At 39.2% G+C, this 23,973-nt stretch overlaps 1 protein-coding gene across 1 annotated transcript in view; it reads right to left on the bottom strand.

The window, feature by feature from the left end:
* snd1 (staphylococcal nuclease and tudor domain containing 1) overlaps nt 1-23,973 on the bottom strand; it is a 746,083-nt gene that overhangs the window by 198,436 nt on the left and 523,674 nt on the right. Inside the window, exon 17 of the mRNA XM_052034288.1 lies at nt 9,433-9,621. Coding sequence (XP_051890248.1) covers nt 9,433-9,621 — 189 coding nt within the window. The remainder of the gene's footprint in view (nt 1-9,432; nt 9,622-23,973) is intronic.

The raw sequence follows: 23,973 nt of genomic DNA, 5'->3' as shown, positions 1-23,973 counted from the left end.
TCAAAGTAGAAGTATTTTGTCAGAGTTGTATGAGTATTCCTATTATTTGTAAAAGGTGTAACAGATAACATCAATAAAGCAGTTTGGTTAAGTATTTCTAAGCTTCTGTATTAGAAATCACAAAGTCAAACTTCTTTAAGGGGTGGGTTCAATGCAAGTTACAGGTGCCACTTTTTTTCTGATCAGCAATTTAAAGAATGTGTACCTTTCTGCTTATATCATTCCATACAATGGAATGAGTGAATCCAATGACAGTTCTACATAGTAACTTATGATTGCTATCGCTAAAGAGGTAGTGCCAAGCAAACCAGTGGGACTAAGGTAGATAAGTCCCCTGGTCCTGATGGAATGCATCCCAGGGTCCTGAAAGAAATGGTGGAAGTTATAGTAGAGGAATTTGTGATAATTTACCAAAATTCTCTGGATTCTGGGCAGGTCCCAGCACATTGGAAGACAGCGAATGTCATGCCACTGTTTAAAAAGGGATGTAAGCAAAAGCCAGGTAACTATAGGCCAGTTAGCTTAACATCTGTAGTCGGGAAAATACTTGAAGCTATCATTAAGGAAGAAATAGAGAGACTTCTGGATAGAAATGGTTCTATCAGACAGACACAGCATGGATTCAGGAAAGGCAGGTCCTGCTCAACAAAGTTACTGGAGTTCTTTGAGGATATAACAAGTGCAGTGGATAAAGGGTAACAGGTGAATGTTGTAGACTTTGATTTCCAGAAGGCATTTGATAAAGTACCGCATAAAAGACTTATCCATAAGATTAGGATATATATGGAGTTGGGGGTAATGTATTGGCATGGATAGAGGATTAGTTAACCAACAGAAGGCAGAGAGTTGGGATAAATGGGCGTTTCTTTGGTTGGCAATCAGTGGTGAGCGGATGCCGCAGGGATTGGTGCTGGGCCCGCAACTGTTTACAATATACATTAATGATTTGGAAGAGGGGACCAAATGTAATGTATTTAAGTCTGGTGATGACACTGAATTCAGTGGAAAATCAAATTGTGCAGAGGATAGGGAGAGTCTGCAGAGAGATATAGATAGGTTAAGTGAGTGGACAAGGGTCTGACAGATGGAGCACAATGCTGGTAAATGCAAGGTCATCCTCTTTGGAAGGAAAAATAGAAGATCAGATTATTATTTAAATGGTGAAAGATTGTAGCATGCTGTTCTGCAGAGGGACTTCGGAGTACTTGTGCATGAATTGCAAAAGGTTGGCTTGCTGGTGCAACAGGTTATCAAGAAGGCAAATGGAATGCTGGCCTTCATTGCTGGAGGGATTGAATTTAAGAGCAGGGAGATTATGCTGCAGCTGTACAGGGTACTGGTGAGGCCACACCTGAGTACTCCTTGAGGAAAGATATACTGGCTTTGGAGGCGGTGCAGAGGAGGTTCACCAGGTTGATTCCGGAGATGAGGGAGTTAGCCTATGAGGAGAGATTGATTCACCCGGGACTAAACTCACTGGAATTCAGAAGAATGAGAGAGGATCTTATAGAAACATATAAAATTATGAAAGGATCGATAATATAGAGGTAGGAAGGTTGCTTCCACTAGTAGGCAAGACTAGAACTAGGGGACGTAGATTTAGATGAAGATGAGGAGAAACTGCTTTTCCCAGAGAGTAATGAATCTGTGGAATTCTCTGCCCAGGGAAGCAGTAGAGGCTACCTCATTAAATATATTTAAGACACAGTTAGATAGGTTTTTGCATAGTAGGGGAATTAAGGGTTATGGGGAAAAAGCAGGTAGGTGGAGCTGAGCCCAAGACCAGATCAGCCATGATCTTATTGAATGGCGAAGCAAGCTCAAGGGGCCGGATGGTCTACTCTTATTTCTTATGTTCTTATGATGCATACAATATCTCAAAACAATTCAGAAAATAAGCTTCTCTTTGAGGAAAAGCTACATGATATGCAGGAAATTAAGAGGAGCCAACTTATAAAATGCATAACTCACCATTTACCTCAGAGACAATAGGAATCAAGCTAATCAAACCAAACTATAAAGCACAATAATATTGCGACAAAGACAATACACACACTTGAGAGGAGGAAAGGTAATTTGTCCAGAAAAATCACTGAATAAGGAGCAACTCAGAAGGATAATTCTCTCACACTTTTTGGGGAACCACGACAGCATAATAAAAAGACATACCAGAATACTCAACCAGACAGCAACATATGGGGAGGAAGACTCAAATATAAGGGGTTATTTATCATCCAGTCAATCAGGATAGGAAAGCTGATTAGGAGAGGGCTAAGTAAGTTTGCTGATCAGAAAAAGAGTGATGCACAAGAACACAAGAAAACAGCAAGGGTAGGCCATTCTGCCCCTCAAGCCTGCCCCACCATTTAATATCATTATGGTGATCTATGCTGGCCTCAACTCCTCTTCTGTTCCAGTTCCCATAACTCTCAATTCCTTGACCTTTCAAAAATTTATCTATCTCCACTTTAAATACATCTAATGATTTGGCCTCCACCACCCTCTTGGGCAGAGAATGCCAGAGAATCACTATGCTTTGAGAGAAGAAATTTCTATGCACCTCTGTTTTAAATGACCAACCCCTTATTTTGTCGTTGATGTTCCCTTGTACGTGACTCTCCCAGTAGTGGAAACGTCTTAACATCTACCTTGTCGAGCTCCCTTAGGACCTTATAAGTTTGAATACATTCACCACTCATTCTCCAAAATTCCAAGGAATCCAACCCAAATCGTCTAGCCTCTCTTGATAGATCAACCTTCTCACCTGTATTTTTATTATTCTTGTTTCCAAATTATGGGTGACATATAAGTAAGTATTATTTTGTCCCTTCATTCTTGGTATATATCAATAATGGTCTTTTTTCACTGATTCACAGCATATCTCAAAACACATCAGAAAATAAGCTTCCTTTTGAAGAACAGTTATTTGTAAAAACTTTATTAAGACTGACACAGAACATGTTAATGTATAGGTGAAGGCACTGGAAAATAAACAAAAAAATCTTTTCTGGGTTTTAGGTGGTCTGTGCTTGTCACAAGGTTAAAAACCTATATAATATCTTTGAAGTCAGAAGGCTGTTAAAGAAGTTGGAATCTTGAGCTTTTACAAAAAGCATAGAATCTAAAAGCAAGGAAGTCTTGCCAAACATTTTAAAAACATTCGTTAGGCCTCAACGGGAATAGTGCGTTCAATTTTGTGCACCACATTTGAGGAAGGAGTGGATGCAGATGTAATTAAATAATATGCAACAGAAATTTGTATCAGGTATGAGGAAATTAAATTATGAGAGATTGGAAAAGCTAGAATTATCCTCCCTGGGGCAAAGGTGGTCAAGAGTCTGTCAAAAGTGTTCAATTCTGTAGAGTAACGAAGAAGCTACGCTTTCCAGTCACAGTAGGGTCTGTAATCAATGTGGACATATTTAATGTGGCTGGTTAAAAATAAAAGGTCAACTGCAAACTTGTTTTAATAAAGTGGATTACTGTGAGCTTGAATATTCTATTTGAAAAGTCAGTGCAACCAGATTCAATTGTAATGAAGAGAAATTTGTATAGATATTTAAAGTGGAAAAAAATTTGCAGAACGATGGGGAAAGTGGGACTAATTGGATCGCTCTCCTAAAAATCCGGTACTGCCAAGATGATGTCCTGCTGTGCTGAATCACTTTAAGTAATAGGACTTCAGGGCACATCTAAATTACCTTGATGAACAAAAGGTGCCCATTGCACCTCTTCATGGGACACACTTCATAAATTACCTACCTGCCCTGTCAGCCACCTGCTTCCCTGACAACACCACCCAAACTTTGTCTGACCACTCATGACGTGCATTTCAGCCAGAGTGCGGAATATGTAAAGGCATTATACTTGTTTAGGCGTTATGTTCCCAAAATTTTAATTGAGTGATATGTTAAGGTCCAACATGTAGCTCATGATATCCAGAAGATGGTCTCAATGATCTCCTTTAAGAATGTTTTAAAACTGCATTTGTAAAACTTTCCTTGATTTACAATAAACCAGCGGTACAAACGTTTTTTGAGTTAGGGCTGGGGGACCATATTGATAATCCAAACAATCCCTGAACTCCACAAATAAATATGTTTTATATTAACCATATACAGTCAATTATTGTTATTTTTAGTTACACATATGAAAACACAAATGCTAGTTTATTAATAGCCTAGGTTCTGTTCAGTCTGCTACCCACTAACAAGCTAATAATGGCTTCCTTATTTAAAACACAGGGAATTATGATGTAGTTTGACAGCATAACTTGCTTGAAATCATTTTTTCTTAGCCTTTTATCAGTTTTTGAGACTCAGTAACAATAAGAGTCCATATCCAAACAACAGCTGATCATTGATTTTAAAATATCCATTACAACAAAATAAGTTGACCTTTAATTATTAAAATAGTATGAATTCACCTCTCCTCCAACCCCTCACTCAAAGCTAAATTTTTATGTTATTTGCTTTTCTTTTACCAATTCACAAGAAATCCTGTTTAAGAATTTCCAAACCAAACTATTGAAAGCTTGAAATTTCAAAGATTCCATTTACATCGCCTCCACCTAAAGCCTTGGTCCTATCAATTTGTAGGTTATTTTCAGCTACTTTACAAATAGGATTGCAGGTGAGTAGGGGGCCATCAAGCATATACAGGGCTGCTACTGGAGCTTAAGGAAGGAAAATCAAAACCAAACTTTCCACCGAGAAGAGCACTAGTAAACTTGCAGTTCCTAAAGGTAGGTCAGGACATTTACTTAAGGAAACTCACGTTGATCCTTTACGTAATATATAAACCAGAAATTTCTCTGGGGCTCCTCCCTGGATAAACAAATGGGTGAACCTTCTGAGCCTGTCACAACTTGCTCTCCTACCTCATGGAAATTCTCAATAGCAGCATCAGTATCACGTCCCAGAGGAGTTTAACAGATACGCCCAAATGTTTTGCACTTGCTACAGTCCAACAAAATTTAGAGGGTGTTTAATTTCCCAAATACTATCAAAGTAAGAGCATACAAAGTTAGGGCAATAAGAAGCATACAGCACCTTGAGCCTGCTCTATCATGCAAGAATACGGCTGACCTAATCTTGGCTGGAGTTCCCCAGAACCTTTGAGTCCCCCATAGACCAAACAACTGTGCTTCTTGGCCTAAAATGTATTCAGTCATTCAGCTTCCACAAATTTCTCAGATAAATGATTCCAAAGATTCACAGCCATCAAGAGAAAACTTTACTTTTCATCTCTATCTTAAATGGGTGCGCTGTTATTCTGAAATAATGCTCCCCTCTCCTAGTTCTAGATTCCTGCATGAGGAAAAACATTTGTCCTGTGAAATTTCCTCAGAATCATATCTGTTTCATTAAGAACACTTCTCATTCTTCTGGACTCCTAAGCCTATCCTTCTCTATTTTTCCTCAATGCACTTGAACGAGCTACACCTCAGCAAATCCAGATGAATATGCTCGCAGTGGGTTTGCTAGTTCTGTTGGCTAGTGTTTAATTTAGTTCGGCATGGGGATGGAAACCTCCAAGAGAATTCAGAAAGGAATGAAACAATGCAGGAACTAATAGTCAGAAAAGTGGTAAGTGAAACAAGTAAGCAATAGGCATAAAGGCAAGGAGCAAATGGAGTCAAAAAATGGAAAGTTGTTAAAATAGCAAAATTACAAGTGCATTTGCAACAAGGCAGATGTAGAAGTAAATAGGTATGATCTAATTGCCATTATAGATTTTTTGCTACAGGGCGACTGAAGCTGACAGCTAAGTGTTCAAGGATATAAAGCATTTGGGAAGAACTGGTAAACAGGCAATGGTGGAGGGGCAATCCTATTATTAATAAAGGATGAGACCAGAAGTGGTAAGAAATAATCTTGGCTCAGTAGACCATAACTTAGAATTAGAATCAATTTGTTTTGATCTAAGATAAACAAAGGGCAGAAACACTAGCAGGAGTTATTTATAGGTCCTGAAATAATTGTAATAATATTGGCATGACATAAATCAGGAAAGTAGAGGTGCATGCAACAGGGGTAATACAAACATTATGGGAAACATTTCTACAGATAGACTGGACAAGTGAAATTAGCAGCAATAAACTGGAGGATGAATTCATGGAATGTATACAAGATATTTTTCAAGATCAATATGTTGAGAAACCAACTTGGGAAAGGGCTATTTTAAATCTCATTTTATGCAATGAGAAAGGATTAACTGATAATCTTGTTGTGAAGAGATTTCTAGGGAAGAGTGACAATGATACAATTTTATATTGAGTTTGAAAGTAGTTCAATGCAAAACTGGAGTCTTAAAATCTAAACAAAGAAAACTTTGAAGGTGTGAGAAGCGAGTTAGCTGTGGTTGGTGGGGAAAATATATCGAAAGGTATGATGTTGGATGAATATTTAAAATAATGTATCAAAAAAATATATTCGCTTTAAGGCACAAAACCCAACAGGAAAATTAGTCCATCCTTGGCTGACAAGTGATATTAAAGACAGTATTAATCTCAAGGAGGAGCTCAAAAATCTGCCAGAAGCAGCAGTAGACCAGAGAATTGAGAGCATTTTAGAGTAAAGGGGGGCCAAGTAATTGAAAAAGACAGGATAGAATTTCAGAGTAAACTTGCAAGAAACATATAAATGGATTCTAAGAGTTTCCATAGATATGTGAAAAGGAAAAGATGAGCTAGAGCAAACATGAGTCCCTTCAGACAAAGATGCAAGCATTTATAACAGGGAATAAGGAAAGGGCAGAGGAATTAATCAATTATTTTACGTCCATCTTCATAAGAGGCTGCACAATAAAACTGCTATAAATACCAGAGTACAAAGTATTTAACAAGACTGAGAAACTAAAGAAAGTACTAATAGAAAAAGTAAGACAGAAGTTTAAGAGGCAAAGTCCATAAAGCTTATGATCTTCATCACAGAGTTTTGCTATAGAGACAGTGAACATTCCAGCTATAATCATTCAAAATTCTATAGGTTCTGGAATTGGCCCTGTGAATTGGAGAATAGCAACTGTGACCTCCTGCGACCTGAGAAAGGAGCAAGAGAGAGAAACCAGAGACCTATCAGCCTAATGTCAGTGCGAGAGAAGAAACTGGAATCTATAATGAAGGATGTAATAACAGAGCACCATGAAAAGTATATAGGACTGAGCAGAGTTAGTATGGATTTATGAAAGAAAAATCATGTTTGATTAATCTATTGGAGTTCTTTGAGGACGTGGCTAACAGAATAGGTAAAACTCAGCTGCAGATTCCAGGAGGTCGAGTACAGGAGTAAAGATGTATGTAATGATATTAGGCCTTGGTGAGACTACACCCAGAGCAATTTTGGTCCCCTTATCTAAAAATATATATTTACCATAGAAAGTGTGCAAGGAAATTGACAAGACTGGTTTCAGGAATGGTGGCTTTGGTGTATGATGAGAAATTGAATAGACTAGGTAGTAATATCTAGAGTTTAAGAGATCTCATCAATTCTTAAAGAGCTCAGCAAGTTGGATGCAAGGTGGTTGTTCCCTGCCTGTGGAGTGTGGAACTATCTCTGATCTCTGTGGACTCCACATTACAGCTTGCTGACCTGTATATTATTGATAGTTAGCCAATTCTTTATCTGTGCTAATATACTGTCCCCAATGCTTTGAGGTTTTAACCTGTATTATGGCACCTTCTTGCATGCCATTTGGAAATTGAAATAAGCTATATCTACTGATTCTCTTTGTTCATCAGACCCATTACAACATTAAAGAAAGCCAATACATTTTCAAACCTGATATCACAGTAAGTAAACTGAAGTAGTGACATTTCAGTTCAACATGTAATTTATTCACACAAGACTGCGATTTATGTAACATTAGCTGACAAATTTATGGAAACACATTATTGAATTCTACATCAGATAAGAATGTCCTTTGAGGATTCAAGATTTAAGGTGGCATTAAGTTGTTTACACTTTTTCATCAAAACTTATGATACGCAAATCTATTCCTATGTCACCTTATTTACTGAGTGCTAATATCTGCACAGTGGTGGTTTTACAAGAACACCTTGTTTCTTCGTTCCCCTGCTTGCCCTCCTCCACCTGCCCCCAGAAGCACTGAGCCCTTAATCCGGATATTGTCTACTAATTTTCAAAGAAAACTTAATGATCGCAACAACTGCTGATCATCTTTTAAGAGGTTAGAGATCTACAGCATTAAAAATACCTACTAAAGTGCACTGGTTGAAAGTATCAAAGAATATATTAGGACAGGGAATGAAAAATTAACATTGACAAGCAGAAAACTTTCTTCTAAAATTGAGATACAGCAGTGAAAACTTGAATAAGCATCTTGTCGTGTTAGGAATGTTTAAAGCAGACTGTGGGAAGGCAATATAGAGAAATGCACCTACATAACTTACTTTAACTAAAGAGGAATGAGAATACTTGAGTGGGAAAACAACAGAAGTTTTTTCTGGCTGAAATCTGGTCAGTTTATGATGAAATTCATTATAGCTTTGCAACTCAGAAAAGGTGAAGAAAAATAGAACACTTTTTCTGATGTATTCAAGCCATAAGCCTCATCTTGATGATTCCCTGATAATGTTCCAAAAATATAAGTTAAAACTTGCCTTCTTGTAAACTGCAATGGACAGCAGCTTTACGTGGTGAGTTTGCTAAAGACTGCAGGATTTACATATCAAGAGGTCAGCTGTGTGTGAACAGCTGTCTCTGTTATCTGGAGACAGGAAATTCACTTGAGATGGATACCGAAATGTATTGCACAGTCTGAGCAGGAGCCCAGTAAAACGTTTTATTTATTAAAGGATTTTCAGACATCCAGAATTGAGATCACTCATGATCTTTTAGAATGGTAACATTTTCTGAGTTCAATTCTTAAGTGAAAAGAAATATTTCTACATTAATGTATAGCCTAAGAATCATTTTTATCACAATTCCATGAATGTGTGCAACTCATGTAGTGTTGGCAGGAGCTCTGACCTAAATGGCCTTCTTCCATGCAGTCAACATCATTTAATTCTGGCAAAATACAACAATTTATCTCCATACAGAGCCTCAAAAGGATTAGATTAGATTATATGGACAGCTTTATCTGGGAGTATTCCAATCAAGAAATAGCTTTAATTCAATTAATTTGCAAATTACACACCCATGTACACCAAAATAAAAAAAACAACAAAAATATAGGCAACAGTCTTCAAGTTAGCCAGCACTTGTGGAAGGTGAAAGGGTTTGTTCCTCTTCTCACAGGTACTGTCTGAAGTCCTCATTTCTTTGTCATTATTTCAGTTTTTCAGCATTCAGAGTATTGTTTTTCTAAACCAATTTACAGCATGAGCCTAGTGAAAATCACAAACACCTACAACATTTTAGAAAAGTGGAAGCTGCCTTTCAAAAAGCTTTCCCATTCAAGTCCTACCTTTTCCCGCTTCAGTTTAGCTGCCTCCTCAACTGACAGGAGGGCTTTGTAGTAGGAACTCCGCTCTGCAGTAAAGTGGACCTTTGACAGTGAATGCTCCACAAGGGCAACAGAGAGATTGACCCCATCTATGTGCAACCAGCCAATGAAGTTGCCAGCTTTGTCCATGCTTTCCACTTCTACCTCCACCTGAAATTGGAAGAGAACATTTTAGTGAACTGATTCACAAAACTTAAGAGTACTCAATCTCAACAGCAGATCACTTAAAGAAAATCCAAGACAAAACTGCTTAAGAATAAAAACAAGCATAAAATGTACATCAGAGCAGTGCAAATGCAAAGAGAGATGTTTTTATTTGGAATATGAATAACATGTTGATGCCTGTCTTGATGATGTAAGATTCAGTGTTTTACTGCAAGTTCTGAATCACCAGGTAGAATTAAGACCATGCAGCGCTGGAGTCACTGAGAACATCAAGTGCGAGTTTGGGATCATGAGGTAGGCCAGTTAACAGGAAGATGACTGGGTTCACCAAGTATACCAGACTGACAGGGCAACAAGTTGCATGGTGAGGATGACTGTGTTGACCAGACTAATATCTCTCTTCCCTGATAGTCATCAACCAAACAGGTTGGCTGTTATGCCAATCAGGAAAATTTTATGATCTGTCTATCTGGTGCAGATTTATTGAATTCATTCAAAACTGATTTTATTGACCATTCATCAAATTGTTCTTTGTGAGGCTACTCATGATCTGGAGTAACTGCCTAGAGAACAATTATGGGAACTTCAGAAGTATTTCATTGCATTTAATCAACTGCAGGCAGCAGTTGGCAAGTAAAGTGACGAGGTACAACATAAATATCTTTTCACAGTTAGTTAAAAAACTAATAAATTGTATTCTTGTTAGATTATAGTCAGTCTCTGTTGTAGAATTATGTCCAGTCGGAAGTGATTTTGTACATCCTCTTGGCCAGCAGCACCGCCAGACTGAGCTGAACCTATTGAGAAGAACTGAGAGTTCTAATATATTGCATCACCCACATCCTAAATTTAGATTTTGTTTTTAAATATATATATTTGCATAATTGGTTCTGTAATAATGACAGAGAAATGACAATGCAAGAGTTAGTAAGTGTAACTACATCAGGTGACTGAATTAAACAGATTATAAAATGTCTCCAGTAGCATCAGCCATTTCAGTAAGACCTAATTGGTACAAACATATTACATGAAGAAAAGGAAAAGACCAAGAGATTGGTGGTTTGGAAGAGAAGGAAGAGGTCAAGCAAAGAGAATGAATGAAAGGAGGTAAGCAAAACACAGAGGGAGAAGGTGTATGGCAAAAAGGGCAAGCAATTAAAATGCAGATAAAGCAAGAGGGCATGTAATTTCAAGAGACTGAAAGAAATGAATACTGAAGGTGAGAAGGATGGGGAAAGGGAAAAAATGACAATGACAATGAAAAGGAAACTATGAAGACAAAAAACTGAACAAAATAAAATACCAAATATAATAATATTTAATCCCATCCCATGTCAGACTCTAAACTGCATTCAGCCTTAAAGCGTGCATGCAGTAAGCGTATCTTTCACTGAAAAACACATTTAGGTTAACATTTCCCTTTTTCCTTAGGTAAAAGGAATGGAAACACAAGGAGCTTTCAAAATAAATCTCTCTCAGAGAAAAAAAATTCAAGTCATTATCCATCCCACTTAAAAGGTACTTTCATTGGAAGTGTAGTAAAATAGAAAGAATAAGCTTCACTGCACAGCACATTGGATTCTAACAATCCTCTTTCTGAATTTACCATGCAGACAGGAATGGACAGAGAGAAATCCAACTGATGTCTTTAAATAAAAGCTCTGTGGTTACCTGAGAAGCAATACAACAATTGCTTTCTTCAATTATGGTACATTAGCAAAACAATCCAGAAATGTGATCAAATATTCAGCAAACAATATCAAAAGTATCTTCAGCCTCAATAAAAATGTAAATAAAATGGTTGGTTTCTCACATCTAACATTCGCTTCAAGAGTCTGGGTTCTCAGAGGTTTATGATGGGAGAAGAGATCTATCAACGTTAGATCTTTTGTAGCATTCTTCATTCCTTGAAAACAATTGATGTTGATTTTTGGCCTTGACCAGCACTGAGTGCAGCAAAGAATCATGAGAGTCTGCATCTACTCACTCTTTCATAATGAGAACTAATCTATTGAAGACCTCAGTTTCCATGCATCTTGTTAGCTTGAGAACAAACTGCAGCTCAATTATGTCCAAAATCAGAGGATTGGATTTAATTTCAAACAAAACAGTAACTTATTTTGTCTACCTCGGTGCAAATACTCTACAATTCTTTAGCATCCTAATGCCGCAAAATTGCCTGGATTACATAACATCATGCAGATCGTCACTCTTCTGCCACCACTAAGCTACATTCCAGTTTACATAAGTTATAGATCAATACATATATGAGTAAAAAACATTGATGTATTAATTGCATTATACGTAACATGGATTAATCTGGCATAATTCTGCTTTGTATTAGTATATCTTGGGTATAGTTGAATCTAATGGCTTTAAAGCAAGAAAACAAGCGTTTCCATTTGGCTTTTTTAAAGATTTATGGAAGGTGGACAACTTTGGCAAGGCCAGCATTCATTGCCTACCCTGAATGCTCTTGTGGAGGTAAGAGTATTGGTACAACATTGTTGGGTGAGGACATACAAGATTTAACATGCAGTAATGATGAAGGAACAACATTTTACATACAGTAAGGATATATGATCTATAGGCCTTTCTTTTTAGTTAGAGAAGTACATTTTATAGAAAGGTACACATTGTGTACCATAGTCTGCTGATTCTACTGCTTAATGACACACTAGGGGCAATTTACAATGGCCAATCAACCCAAAATCCTGCAAGTCCTTAGGATGCCAGAGGAAACCCACATGATCACAGGGAAAACATGGAAACTCCACATCGACAGCACCCAAGATCAAGTTTGAAGCCAGGTCTCTGACGCTGTGAGGCAGCAGTTCCACTCGCTGCACAACTGTGCTGTCTTATCCTTGTGTATTTCAATAAGAAAGGCTGCAATGTTGGAGCTGCACTCATCCAGGAAATGGAGACTATTTTATCATATGTGTATGACTGACTTGCAAAGACTGTGGATAATCTTTGGGGCATCAGAGTGGCAGTTAGCCCACTGCTCATGTAGCCACAGTATTTATGTGGCTTCTCCAGTTGAGTTTGTCAGTGGGTGATGCCTGGGACTTTAAGTGATGTAAGACAGCAAAAGTAATGCCACTGAATATCAGGGGTAATTAAAAACACAAAATGGTGGAAGTTCTCAGCAAATAAGATAGCATATTTGGAGAAAGAAACAGAATTAACATATCAGTTTGGTGACCTTTCATCAACATTAAGAAAAGTTAGAGAATAGGGAAGGGTAGAGAACAACGGGGTTGGAACCAATTGATGCGGAGTTATACAAGTGGTGGAAGAGCCAGCTGATAACATGTGGTGACAGCAGATTATCTTTTTGGAGGAGATGTAAGGAGAAGATAAATAAAAACAAAGGCCAAGAAATCAAAGGTTGGTTAGATTACCTTTAGTTAGAAGTAGCCATTGCTTGGCACTTGCATGCCTCCAATGTTCATGTTTACTACATCTTGCTGATGGAGCAATGGACTGCTTCATTTTCTATGGAGATGCCGGGAGTTAGTGAGAAAAAAACAAAGGGATGTGTTGACTGAAAGTGTGAAACAGAAGAAAATGCTGGAAACACACAGATCCTTCAGCATTTGTAGAGAAAGAAAAAAATTATACACTCATGAATGGTTAAGAACAAACTTGGATACTGTGACGTCTGTTCAGTTTGGTCCAAAGACACTTTTTGTATAATCCAAGTCTTTCACAAAGTATTTCATGCCTTTCCAATTTTAGCTCAACAATTTTAGTCTGAGTGCATTGGTTCTAAGTTGCAGAGAATCTCTAATGCCATTTGAAAATTTCTTTTTTGGTGAACTTAAAAATGCAAATCTTCCCACAAGGAATAGACAGGCAATGTCTGCCTTGGTGATGGATGATAGTCTGTATGGAACATGTTAGTGGTGATTTAAATATATGGTAATTATTTTTAGAACATTCAGCATTTTGGAAGGAAGAATAAGGAGAAGCAACATAAACTAAATGGAATAATTTAAGCAAGACAAAATGGGACATGCATAAACAAATCTTTTATGGTGATACCAAAATGTGAATTAGAAGTGGAAGTCAACTACAGCCCTTTGAGTCTGCTCTGCCAATTAAAAAGATCATGGCTGATCTGACTGCAAACTCAACTCCAGATGTGGTTACCTTTCACCACCTTGTTTGTCAAGGCTCTACTTCTGCTTTAAAATTATTCAAAGACTCTGCTCCTACTGCTCTTTGAGGACGAGTTCCACAGAAGCACAATGGAGACACAAAAAATTCTGCAGACGCTGGAATCTGGAGCAATACACAAGAAGTGCTGGAGGAACTCAGCAGGTCAGGTAGCATCCATGGAGGGAAATAGACAGTCAACATTTCGGGCTGAGACCCTTCATCAGGACTGGAGAAGAGGGCAGAAGCCAGAATAAGAAGATGGGGGGAGGGGAAGGAGCACACACAGGCAAGGGATAGGTGAGATCAGGTGAAAGACGAGTCCAGGTGACGGGGGAAGGTAGGTGGGTGGGGGAGAGGGGGAAGATGTAATAAGCTGAGAGGTGATAGGTAGAAGAAGCAAAGGGCTGAAGGAGAAGAAATCTGGTAGGAGAGGGCATCGGACCATGGAATAAAGGATGGAGGAGAAATGGGCAGGTCATCAAGGCAGGGGAAGGGAGTCACAGGAATAAGGAAAGACAAAGGAGTGGGGGGGAGGGAAGAAAAAAATGGAAGGGGTTACCTGAAGTTAGAAATCGATGTTGAGGACATCAGGTTGGAGACTCCCAAGGCGGAATATGAGGTTTTGTTCCTCCAGCCTGTGTCTGGCCTCAATGTGGCAGTAGAGGAGGCCATGGATGGACATGTCAGTATGGGAGTGGGATGTGGAAATGAAATGGGTGGCCACCGGGAAGTCCTGGCTGTTGTGGTGGATGGAGCAAAGGTGGTGGATGGAGCAAAGGTGCTCAACGAAGCAGTCACCCAATCTGTGTCGGGTCTCACCGATGTGGAGGAGGCCACACCAGAGCACTGGATGCAATAAATGACTCCCTCGGACTCACAGATGAAGTGCTACCTCATTTGGAAGGATTGTCTGGGACCCTGAATGGTGGTGAGGGAGGACATGTAGGGACAGGTGTAGCTCTTGGTGTGGTTGCAGGCATAAGTGCCAGGGGGGTTATCAATGGGGAAAGCAGAGAGATGGGGTGAGGGGAAGATGTGCCTGGTGGTAGAATCCCATTGGAGGTGGCGGAAGTGTTGGATACGGAGACCCATGGGTGGTCAGTGAGGACAAGGGGATCCCTGTCCCTGTTATGTTGAGGGTGGGGGTGAGGGCAGGCAACTGGAGGAGATACGGGTAAGGGCAACATTGATGGTGATGGAAGGGAAACCCCGGTCACTGAAAAAGGAGGACACATCTGATGTCTTAGAATGGAAAGCCTCATCATGGAAACAGATGTGGCAGAGGTGGAACTGGGAGAAGGGGATGACGTCCTTACAAGTGACAGGGTGGGAAGAGGTGTAGTCAAGTGCACAGTGTTCTGAGAGAAAAGAAGCCTCATTTCTGTACTAAGTGGTGCAGCTGATAAAGCTGCTGCCTTACAGCTTCAGGAACACAGCTTCAATCAGACCTCTGGTGCTGTCTGTGGGGAGTTCTCCCTATGACTGCGTGCATTTGTCTGGGTACTCCAGCTACCTCCCATATCCCAATGTGGATTGGCAGGTTAATTAGCTACTGTAAACTACTAAGTGTTGAGGTGAGTGGTAGAATATGGGGGCAGTTGATGGGAATGCAGGGAGATTAAAATGTGATTGATATAAATGGATGTTTGATGGTTGGCGAGGACTCAGTGGGCGAAGGGCCTGTTTTCATGCTAGATGACTTTGATTCTAAATAGTCAAATACTTCTTTATAAACAGTGGCCCCCAATTCTAAATTTTCCTACTAGAGGAATCACACTGTTCGCCTCCACTGTGTAAAGATCCTTCATGACCCTATAACTTTCAATCAAGTCTCCTTGCACTCTTTGAATCTCTAACGTATACAAATCCAGCCTGTCCAACCTGCCCATTCCAGAACTAATTGATGAGGCTAGTCAAAACACAATCTAGTTTCTTGGCTTCAATAATGAAGATCTAGAGTAAAATGCACCAAAATTTCACCTTTATAAATCACCTGCTAAGCCTAGCTATAGCATTACATTCATTTCTATGCACCATTCTTTAGAAAGGATGCAAAGGCTTTGGAATATGGTGGAGAAGATTTATTGAATGGCACCAGGGATGAGGGACTTCAGTTCATTCAAGCAACGAGAAAATCTGGATTTATTCTCCTTAGAAAAGAGGAAAAAATAAGCAAAGGTTTAACAGACAAGCTCAAATCGATGAAAGTTGAATAAATTAAGTGAAATATATCCCCCAGAGCAGAGTCAGTACCCAGTGTACACAGATTTAAGGAAATTGGCACAAAGAACTAGACCTGAGTAAAATACAGCAAACTGTAATGATTTGGAATGCAAGTTAAAAAGGTTGGTGGAAGCAGATTAAATAGAATCTTAAGGAACCTGAATAAATACTCAAAAAGAAGAAATTTGCACAATGGTTAAATAGGATGGGAATGGGACTAATTGGGTGGCTCTTTCATAAAGCTGACCCAAGCATGACGATCCTAACTCAGGCAAGATCAACACATCAATTGTGGAACCCTTTATTAATCTGCCACCTAAAACTCCACACCTTTTATCAAGAAGCTCCACACAGTAATATGCCTTAAGAGACTATAAAATTATACAGTACAAATGGAGGAAAATCGTGCTTATGGCAGTACTTTGAAATAGCTATGTTCCAACTCCCCATATCTCCACCACCCTAGTTCTTCCATCACAATGCTGCAATGTTGTTCCCGCCAAATATTAATTCTAATCCTCTTTTCAAAAGAATCACCAAATCTGTTTTACCACTCCTTTGGATAGTGCAATCTATATTACATTAACTCACACAAATTATTTTTTTCTTTCATGATGCCTCTGGTTCAATTGACAATTACTTTAAATCTGTGTCCTCTGGTCACCAGCCTTTTTGCTGCTGGAAGCAGTTCTCCTTTATTTACATTATTAAGCTCTTCATGATTTTGAACACCTTTATTAAATGTCCCCTAGTCTTCTCCGTTTTGAGAGGAACAAGTTCAGTTTGTCTAATCTCTCCACATATCTGATCTTCCATTTCTAGTATCATTACAGTTTATTATTACAACAGCTCTACATACACTTCCTACAATTGCACTGCACTGAAATAATGACAGCCTCCTACTCTAACTTCTTGTTTTTGAAGACTGTGACATTATTTACTTCCATCAATCTCCACTTCCTAAAACAATCCACTGGCTTATGTTTTCAAAGCTCGTCATGTATCATCTATCTACTCTAATTCACAGGGTTTTAGAGCAATGGAACCACGACTTCTTCAGCAGCCACTCAAGATCGAGGATGATATTTTTTTATTCTGGTTTTGTAGGTTCTAACCATGATGGATAGTTTGCAAGTGGTGCAATCCTTCCCTCCATTTATGCTGGGCTTCTGTATGCTCCCCATGCATAGATTCAAAGTTGTCAATACCATCCCAAATCTCCTTCTCCATTTTGAGTCATTATGGGCCAGAGATTCTCAGGAGTCAGGAGAAATGTTGCACTTTCCCCTCCAAGGAGGCTTGAGAACATCCTTGAATCCTTTTCTCTGCCCGTTTGGTAAATTCTTCCAGTGATAGAACTTGGAACAGATTGTCTGTTTTGGAAGTATGATACGAGTGACATAGCCTGCCCAACAGAGCCATATGAATGCAACTTGACTGTCGATTCTGGAAGAAGACACTAATGCCAGCTCACTTATCCTTCCAGTGAATTTGGAGAACTTTGCAGACACAGCTTTGGTGGTATCTTTCAAGTGTCTTGATGTGCCAGCTCTTGATACTCCAAGTCTCAGAAGCATATTGAAGTGCTGCCAAGTGACTGTAATTTTGCCCCAGATCTGAAACCATGATCTTCAAACACCCTTTTCCTCAACATGCTAAAGACTGCACTGGTGCTGTGAAGATGGTGGTGAGTTTCGCCGTCTATACCTGCCTTTGCTGAGAGGTGGCTCCTGAGAGATGAGACTGCTCACATTTACCAGGGTCTCACCGTTAACCTTTATTGTCGAAGTGCAGAGTTTCTTAGTAGGGGCTGGTTGGAGAAGTATTTTTGTCTTGTGGATATTCAGCCTACATTCTATCCTCTTATATGCTTCAGAGGGCAAGCTGACAAGGCTTGGAGCTCAGTCTCCAAGCATGAACAAATGCAAGCAGTCTGCATACTGTGCTGTTGGCATTGTGAGGTTCGGGAGTGTTGTTGCCATAGGTTGAACAGTTTCCCATTAGGTCTGAAGATTAGCTCCACTCCCAAGTTTAGAATACAACATTGTGCCAAAGAAGATTGAGAAAAATATTGGGGCAATGATATGGCCTCACTTGACACTGATCTTCACTGAGATTGGTTCTATTGTAGACTCTCTGGTTAGGATCATACCTTGCATGCTTCTATCAACCAAATATAAAACTGTGATGAATACAAATGCAAGTTTTTTTTAAAATAGAGGATGAAGGATTTAACACTGAAAGATAACGGAGAGAGAAAGGGAAGAAAGGAAAAAACACAACACACAAAAGAGGAGAAACAGTAGGTTAAGAATGAGAAGAGACGATCTGGCAGCTTTGGCATAGTCATTGCAGGAAATTAAATAATTGCACAAGATGTTATCATTGCAAGGCCCTGGACATTTAGAGTATTTTGCTTTTTGTGCAAAACGCTGCTCTTAAACAAAACTTACATACAGATCCCAAGGCTCTATTTGTTAGCTAATACTTCTATTGCAGTAGGATAAAAAAAAGTGAAATAAAGATATGCAAAGTCAGTGTCTTTTTAAACTTGGTACAATATAACTTGCTGGGAGCACTAATGAAACAGTGCTGAGAAATGACAAGACAGTGCACGTGTTGTCACTTGCTATATAGCTCAAGCTCAATGCAAGCAGCAAATAGTGGACAATACAAAGGGGAATACTCCAAAAGTTGTAAAAGAAAGCCTTCCTGTAAACAATGTGTTGCTTTTAATACTTCTGGGACTCGATGCACTTCTTTTGACATCAAAAATCTGAGAGCTCTGCGGGCATTAGACATGATTCTGGAGAAGCAGCTCAACACACATTTTAAGTGAATCTATTGGTGTGCCTTTATGTTCCTGTGATCCCAGTTGTGTTTAATTATAATTTTTTTCCCATTTCCCTCATCTATCCTCCTGAAGGAAAAGCCAGTGCTGCTGAATTTCATTTTCATTCTTCATTTATTCCTTTAAGCTTCCTTTTAAAAAGTGGAATCTAGTCTTGAAAGATGACACCTTGGTGTTACCAGGCAAAGTAGATTGTAATGGCACAAATGAAGAAATAAAAAAAAGTTAATGGAACTGTAAATAATAGGCTAAATCAAGCTAGCTAAAACCTGGTGGTTGCAAAGCTAATTACTAATTATTGGTTTCTTGTGGTTTAGCACATCTTGGACATTTGAAGTGCATCTTTCTGCTCAGTCAGAAAACTAGTTTGGTCAAGAACCTGACCTGGAATGACTATGCAATTCAGCTCAGAATGGGTTCCCCCTCAAGATTACTAACTGTATTTTCTGTTTCAGGATGCACGTTAGGGGATATCAGAAGAGGAAATCAAGTTTGGGTGAGATTGCAATCTTGCCATGGGATGAGAAAGCAGACCGACAGAACTTGCACAACAAAGGCTGAATGGGGAATATTGGATTAAATCATGAATTGCAAGATAATTTTGTGAACCAAACACATAGTACACAGCATGTGACCAAAAACAAAAGAATGTGCATGTATTTGAAAGTATTTGGTTATCTGGCTTACTGGTAGGAATATCCTTTACCTTTGGAAGCATGTTTGGGGGAAAAAAAATTCACTTAAGAGCAAAATTGCAACTCTTTGTGCTGGAGAGATCATTTGCTCATATCTTTTCAGGAGGCAGCTCCAAACTAGCCTGTGAAATTGCAGTGCTGCTAATCTAACCTTTTTAGATGACATCTTGGTGTCATTTGTGCAAAACCATTCCAATCATGGAATCAAATCTTCCCTCAGCCTTCTCCTCTTTACAGAGAAGTGTCTGAGCTTCTCCAGTCTACGCTTGTAGCAGTAGTCGCTCATCCAAGGAACAATTCTAGTCAGTCTTTCCTTGACCCTCTCCAAAACTCTCACATTCTTCCTATAATGTGGCAACCAGAATGGAACAGAATGCTCCAGTTAAGACAGGACCAGTGCTTTATAATAATTCAGCGTGATTTTCTTGTGTTTATATTCCATGCGTCAATTGATAAGCACAACACTGTGTATGCCTCATTAACTACTTTCTCAACCTGCACTGCCATCTTCAATGATTTGTGCATTTCCCCAAGTCACACAGTCCCTATACCCCTTTAGAACAGTATCCTTTATTCTGCATCGTCTCTCCACCTTGTTCCCACGAAAATGCAACAGCTCACATGAAACTTCAGCTGCATGTGTCTGGCCATTCCACCAACCCTTCTTTATGTTTCTGTGGTTTATCACTGTCCTCCATGCAGTTCATAATATCCTCAAGTACTGTGTCATTTGCAAATTTATAAATTGTGGCATGCAGCAATAAGTTCAGGTCATTGACAAAGATTCAAATAAAAACAATGGCCCCAAAACCAATCCCCAGAGAACACCATTATTCACCTTCAAGCAGTTCAAAAAAACAATCATTTAGTCTTTAGATGCTGGGCTTGCCCTTACTCCCTTTTTTGAACAAAGGAATAACATTTGTCACTCTTCAGTTCTCTGGCACTACTCCTATGTCCAAAGAGCACTGAAAGATTATGGTCAGTGAGACTATGAATCCTCCTGTACATTCTTCAAAATCCTAAGATGCATCCCATCCATTCCTAGTGACTTACCAACTTTAAGGTCTGCCAGCTTTTCTGAAACCTCCATCCTATCAAGTGTATCAACAGTTGAGGGTTGCAAATGTTCATTTAAAAATAAGTTAAGTTTTGATTTAATTTTACAGAAAAGAATTTATTCCTCATCCCTTTCTTTTCCAAGGAAATCTTTTCTATAAATCATTTTTTTTTATATAAAAATACCACAAGCCAAGTCTCTGCAGGCCCACACACAATATTACTTCTCTGGCAGATCACAAAATGAAAGATTATTTGTAATGCATTTTCAATGACTTGGGAATGAGATGGCATTGTGCTTTGTACTACAGTCTGTGTGCTTGCATAGAGAATATCTGTATCTCCATAAGCCCTATCTCAATAGCTGTGATGTTTTAATTGGCCTCAACAACTCTGGACTAGAGAAGAGCTGGTGGGAGGAATTGTGAAACAACTTTGCAGCAGTAAAACAAACAACATCAATTGCAAGTGATAAACACAGAAAAAGGACAGACAGATGAACGGATTGGGTACCAACACTTCATCCAGGACTATACTCAATATGACAGGAAACTGCAAACATGTTGAACATATTTTTCAAACTTTTCCAAATATGGGAACTTCGACAGGATCATAAAATTGTAAATATCACATAATTTAGGAAAGGAAGGGAAGGGGAGAAAAACCTGGTTATGACAAGGCAGTCCAGTTTTAGTTATTGGGAGCTTACTAGAATCCAGGACACAGTGATGGATTTGAACACAACTGGCTATGTGAAGATCAGAGAGAGTCAATAAAGATTTTCAAAAGACGTCTGATTAATCCAGTTTAAATTTTTGAGACGGTTACAAAAAATTGACCAGGGAAGTCTCAGTGGATGTTATCTCTTAGTAGTTCCTAAAGAAATTCAATAACATCTGGACAAGAGAAGAGCAGAATAAATAAAAGACCATAACAATATCCTAGGGATTAATGTCCCAGGGGGATTGTTTGCTAGTGCTGTTGGGGAGGGTTTAAACTAATATGGCAGGGGGATGGGTTTCCATGCAGAAAGATAGAGGAAAGTAATGCAGAGACCAATGCAAAAGTTAGAAGAGAGAAATGTAAGAGTGGAGTACAGAAAAGCCAAATGCAAAAGACACAAAGATTACTGGATTCTAAAAGGACAATGAGTGTAAGGGCACTTTATCTTAACGCCCATAGTATCCGAAACAAGGTCAGTGAATTTGTGGCACAAATCAGTATAAAAGGGGTATGATTTTTTATAAGATCTTTACTAGTCACATGGATTTAGTGGCCATTACAGAAGCACAGTTACAGGGTGGAGATGATTGGGAATTAAATATCTAAGAGTATCAGGTAATACAGAAGGATAGGCAGGAAGGTAAGGGAGGTGGGGTAGCGCTCTTATTTAAGGATGAGATCGGGGTGATGGAGAACGATGATATAAGATCCAAGGAGCAGAATGTTGAATCCATCTGGGTAGAGATCAGGAATAGTAAAAAGGGAAAAAAATTACTGGTGAGATTTTCTGTAGGCCATCAAATAATAACATTACAGTGGCACAGGCAATAAACCAAGAAATAGCTGACGCATGCAAGAATGGAACGGCAGTTGTCATGGGGGACTTTAACTTGCACATAGATTGGGCAAATCAAGTGGGTCGAGGCAGTCTTGAGAACTTCATAGAATGCATTCATGATAGCTTTCTTGAACAGCACGTCAGTGAACCTACAAGGGAAAATGCTATCTTAGATCTGGTCCTGTGCAATGAGACAGGTAGTAAAATTAACAATCTTGTGGTTAGGGATCCTCTTGGAAAGAGTGATCACAGTATGATTGAATTTCTCATACAAATGGACGGTGCAATAGTTCGATTTAAAACCAGTGTATTATGCGGAAACAAGGGAGACTACAGCGTCATGGAGGATGAGTTGGCTAGCACAGACTGGTAACACAGGCTATATGGTGGGACAGCTGAGAACAGTATAAGTCTTTCCAATGAGATTTTTCACAGTGCTCAGCAAAAGTATATTCCAGTTAAAACCAAAGACAGTAAGGGTGGGGAGAGCCAACCTTGGGTAACAAGGAAGTAAAGGAAGGCATCAAGCTAAAAGCTCATGCATACAAAGTCACCAAGAGTAGTGGGAAACTGGAAGATTGGGAAAACTTTAAAAAGCAACAAAGAACCACTAAGGAAGCAATAAGGAAAGGGAAGATAGATAATGAAAATAAACGAGCACAAAATATAGAAACAAACAGTAAAAGTTTTTAAAATTATATAAAGCAGAAAAGAGTGGCTAAAGTGAACATAGGTCCCTTGGGAGATGAGAAGGGGGACTTAATATTGAGTAATGTGGAAATGGCCGAGGCCTTGAACAACTATTTTGTGTTGGTCTTCACAGTGGAGGATGCATCTAACATGCCAAAGAGAGATGCTAATGGATGCGATGGGAGGTGAGTACCTTGATATTATTGCTATCACTAAAGAGGTAGTGCTGAGAAAACTAGTGGGCCTAAAGGTAGACATGTCTCCTGGTCCTGATGGAATGCATCCCAGGGTACTGAAAGAAATGGCGGTAGTTATAGTAGAGGCATATGTGATTATTTACCAAAATTCTCTGGATTCTCAGCAGCTCCCAGCGCATTGGAAGACAGCAAATGTCACGCCACTGTTTAAAAAAGGATGTTGGCAAAAGGCAGGTAACTATAGACCACTTAGCTTAATGTCTGTAGTCGGGAAAATGCTTGAAGCTATCATTAAGGAAGAAATAGAGAGACATCTCGAGAGAAGTAATTCCATCAGGAAGACACAGCATGGATTCAGAAAGGGCAGGTCCTGTTTGACAAACTTACTGGAATTCTTTGAGGATATAATGAATGCAGTGGATAAGGTGCAGTTTGATAAGGTCCCGCATAAAAGACTTATCCATAAGATAAGGATGCATGGAGTTGGGGTTAATGCAGAGTATCAGCATGCATAGAGGATTGGTTAACCAATAGAAGGCAGAGAGTTGGGATAAATGGATCTTTCCCTGGTTGGCAATCAGCAGTGAGCAGGGTGCTGCAGGGATTGGTGCTGGGCCCGCAACTGTTCACAATATACATTTACGATTTGGAAGAGGGAACCGAGTGCAGCATATCTAAGTTTGGTGATGACACGGAATTCAAATTGTGCAGAGGACGTGGAGAGTCTGCAGAGAGAAATAGATAGGTTAAGTGAGTGGGCAAGAGTCTGGCACATGGAGTACGATGTTGGTAAATGCGAGGTCATTCACTTTGCAAGGAAAAATAGAAGACGAGATTATTATTTAAATGGTGAAAGATTGCAGCAGGCTTTTGTGCAGAGGGATTTGGGAGTGC

This window comes from Pristis pectinata, chromosome 19, assembly GCF_009764475.1.
Source record: "Pristis pectinata isolate sPriPec2 chromosome 19, sPriPec2.1.pri, whole genome shotgun sequence".
In the NCBI taxonomy this organism is placed as follows: Eukaryota; Metazoa; Chordata; class Chondrichthyes; order Rhinopristiformes; family Pristidae; genus Pristis; species Pristis pectinata.
This window is presented reverse-complemented; position numbering and strand designations above follow the sequence as displayed.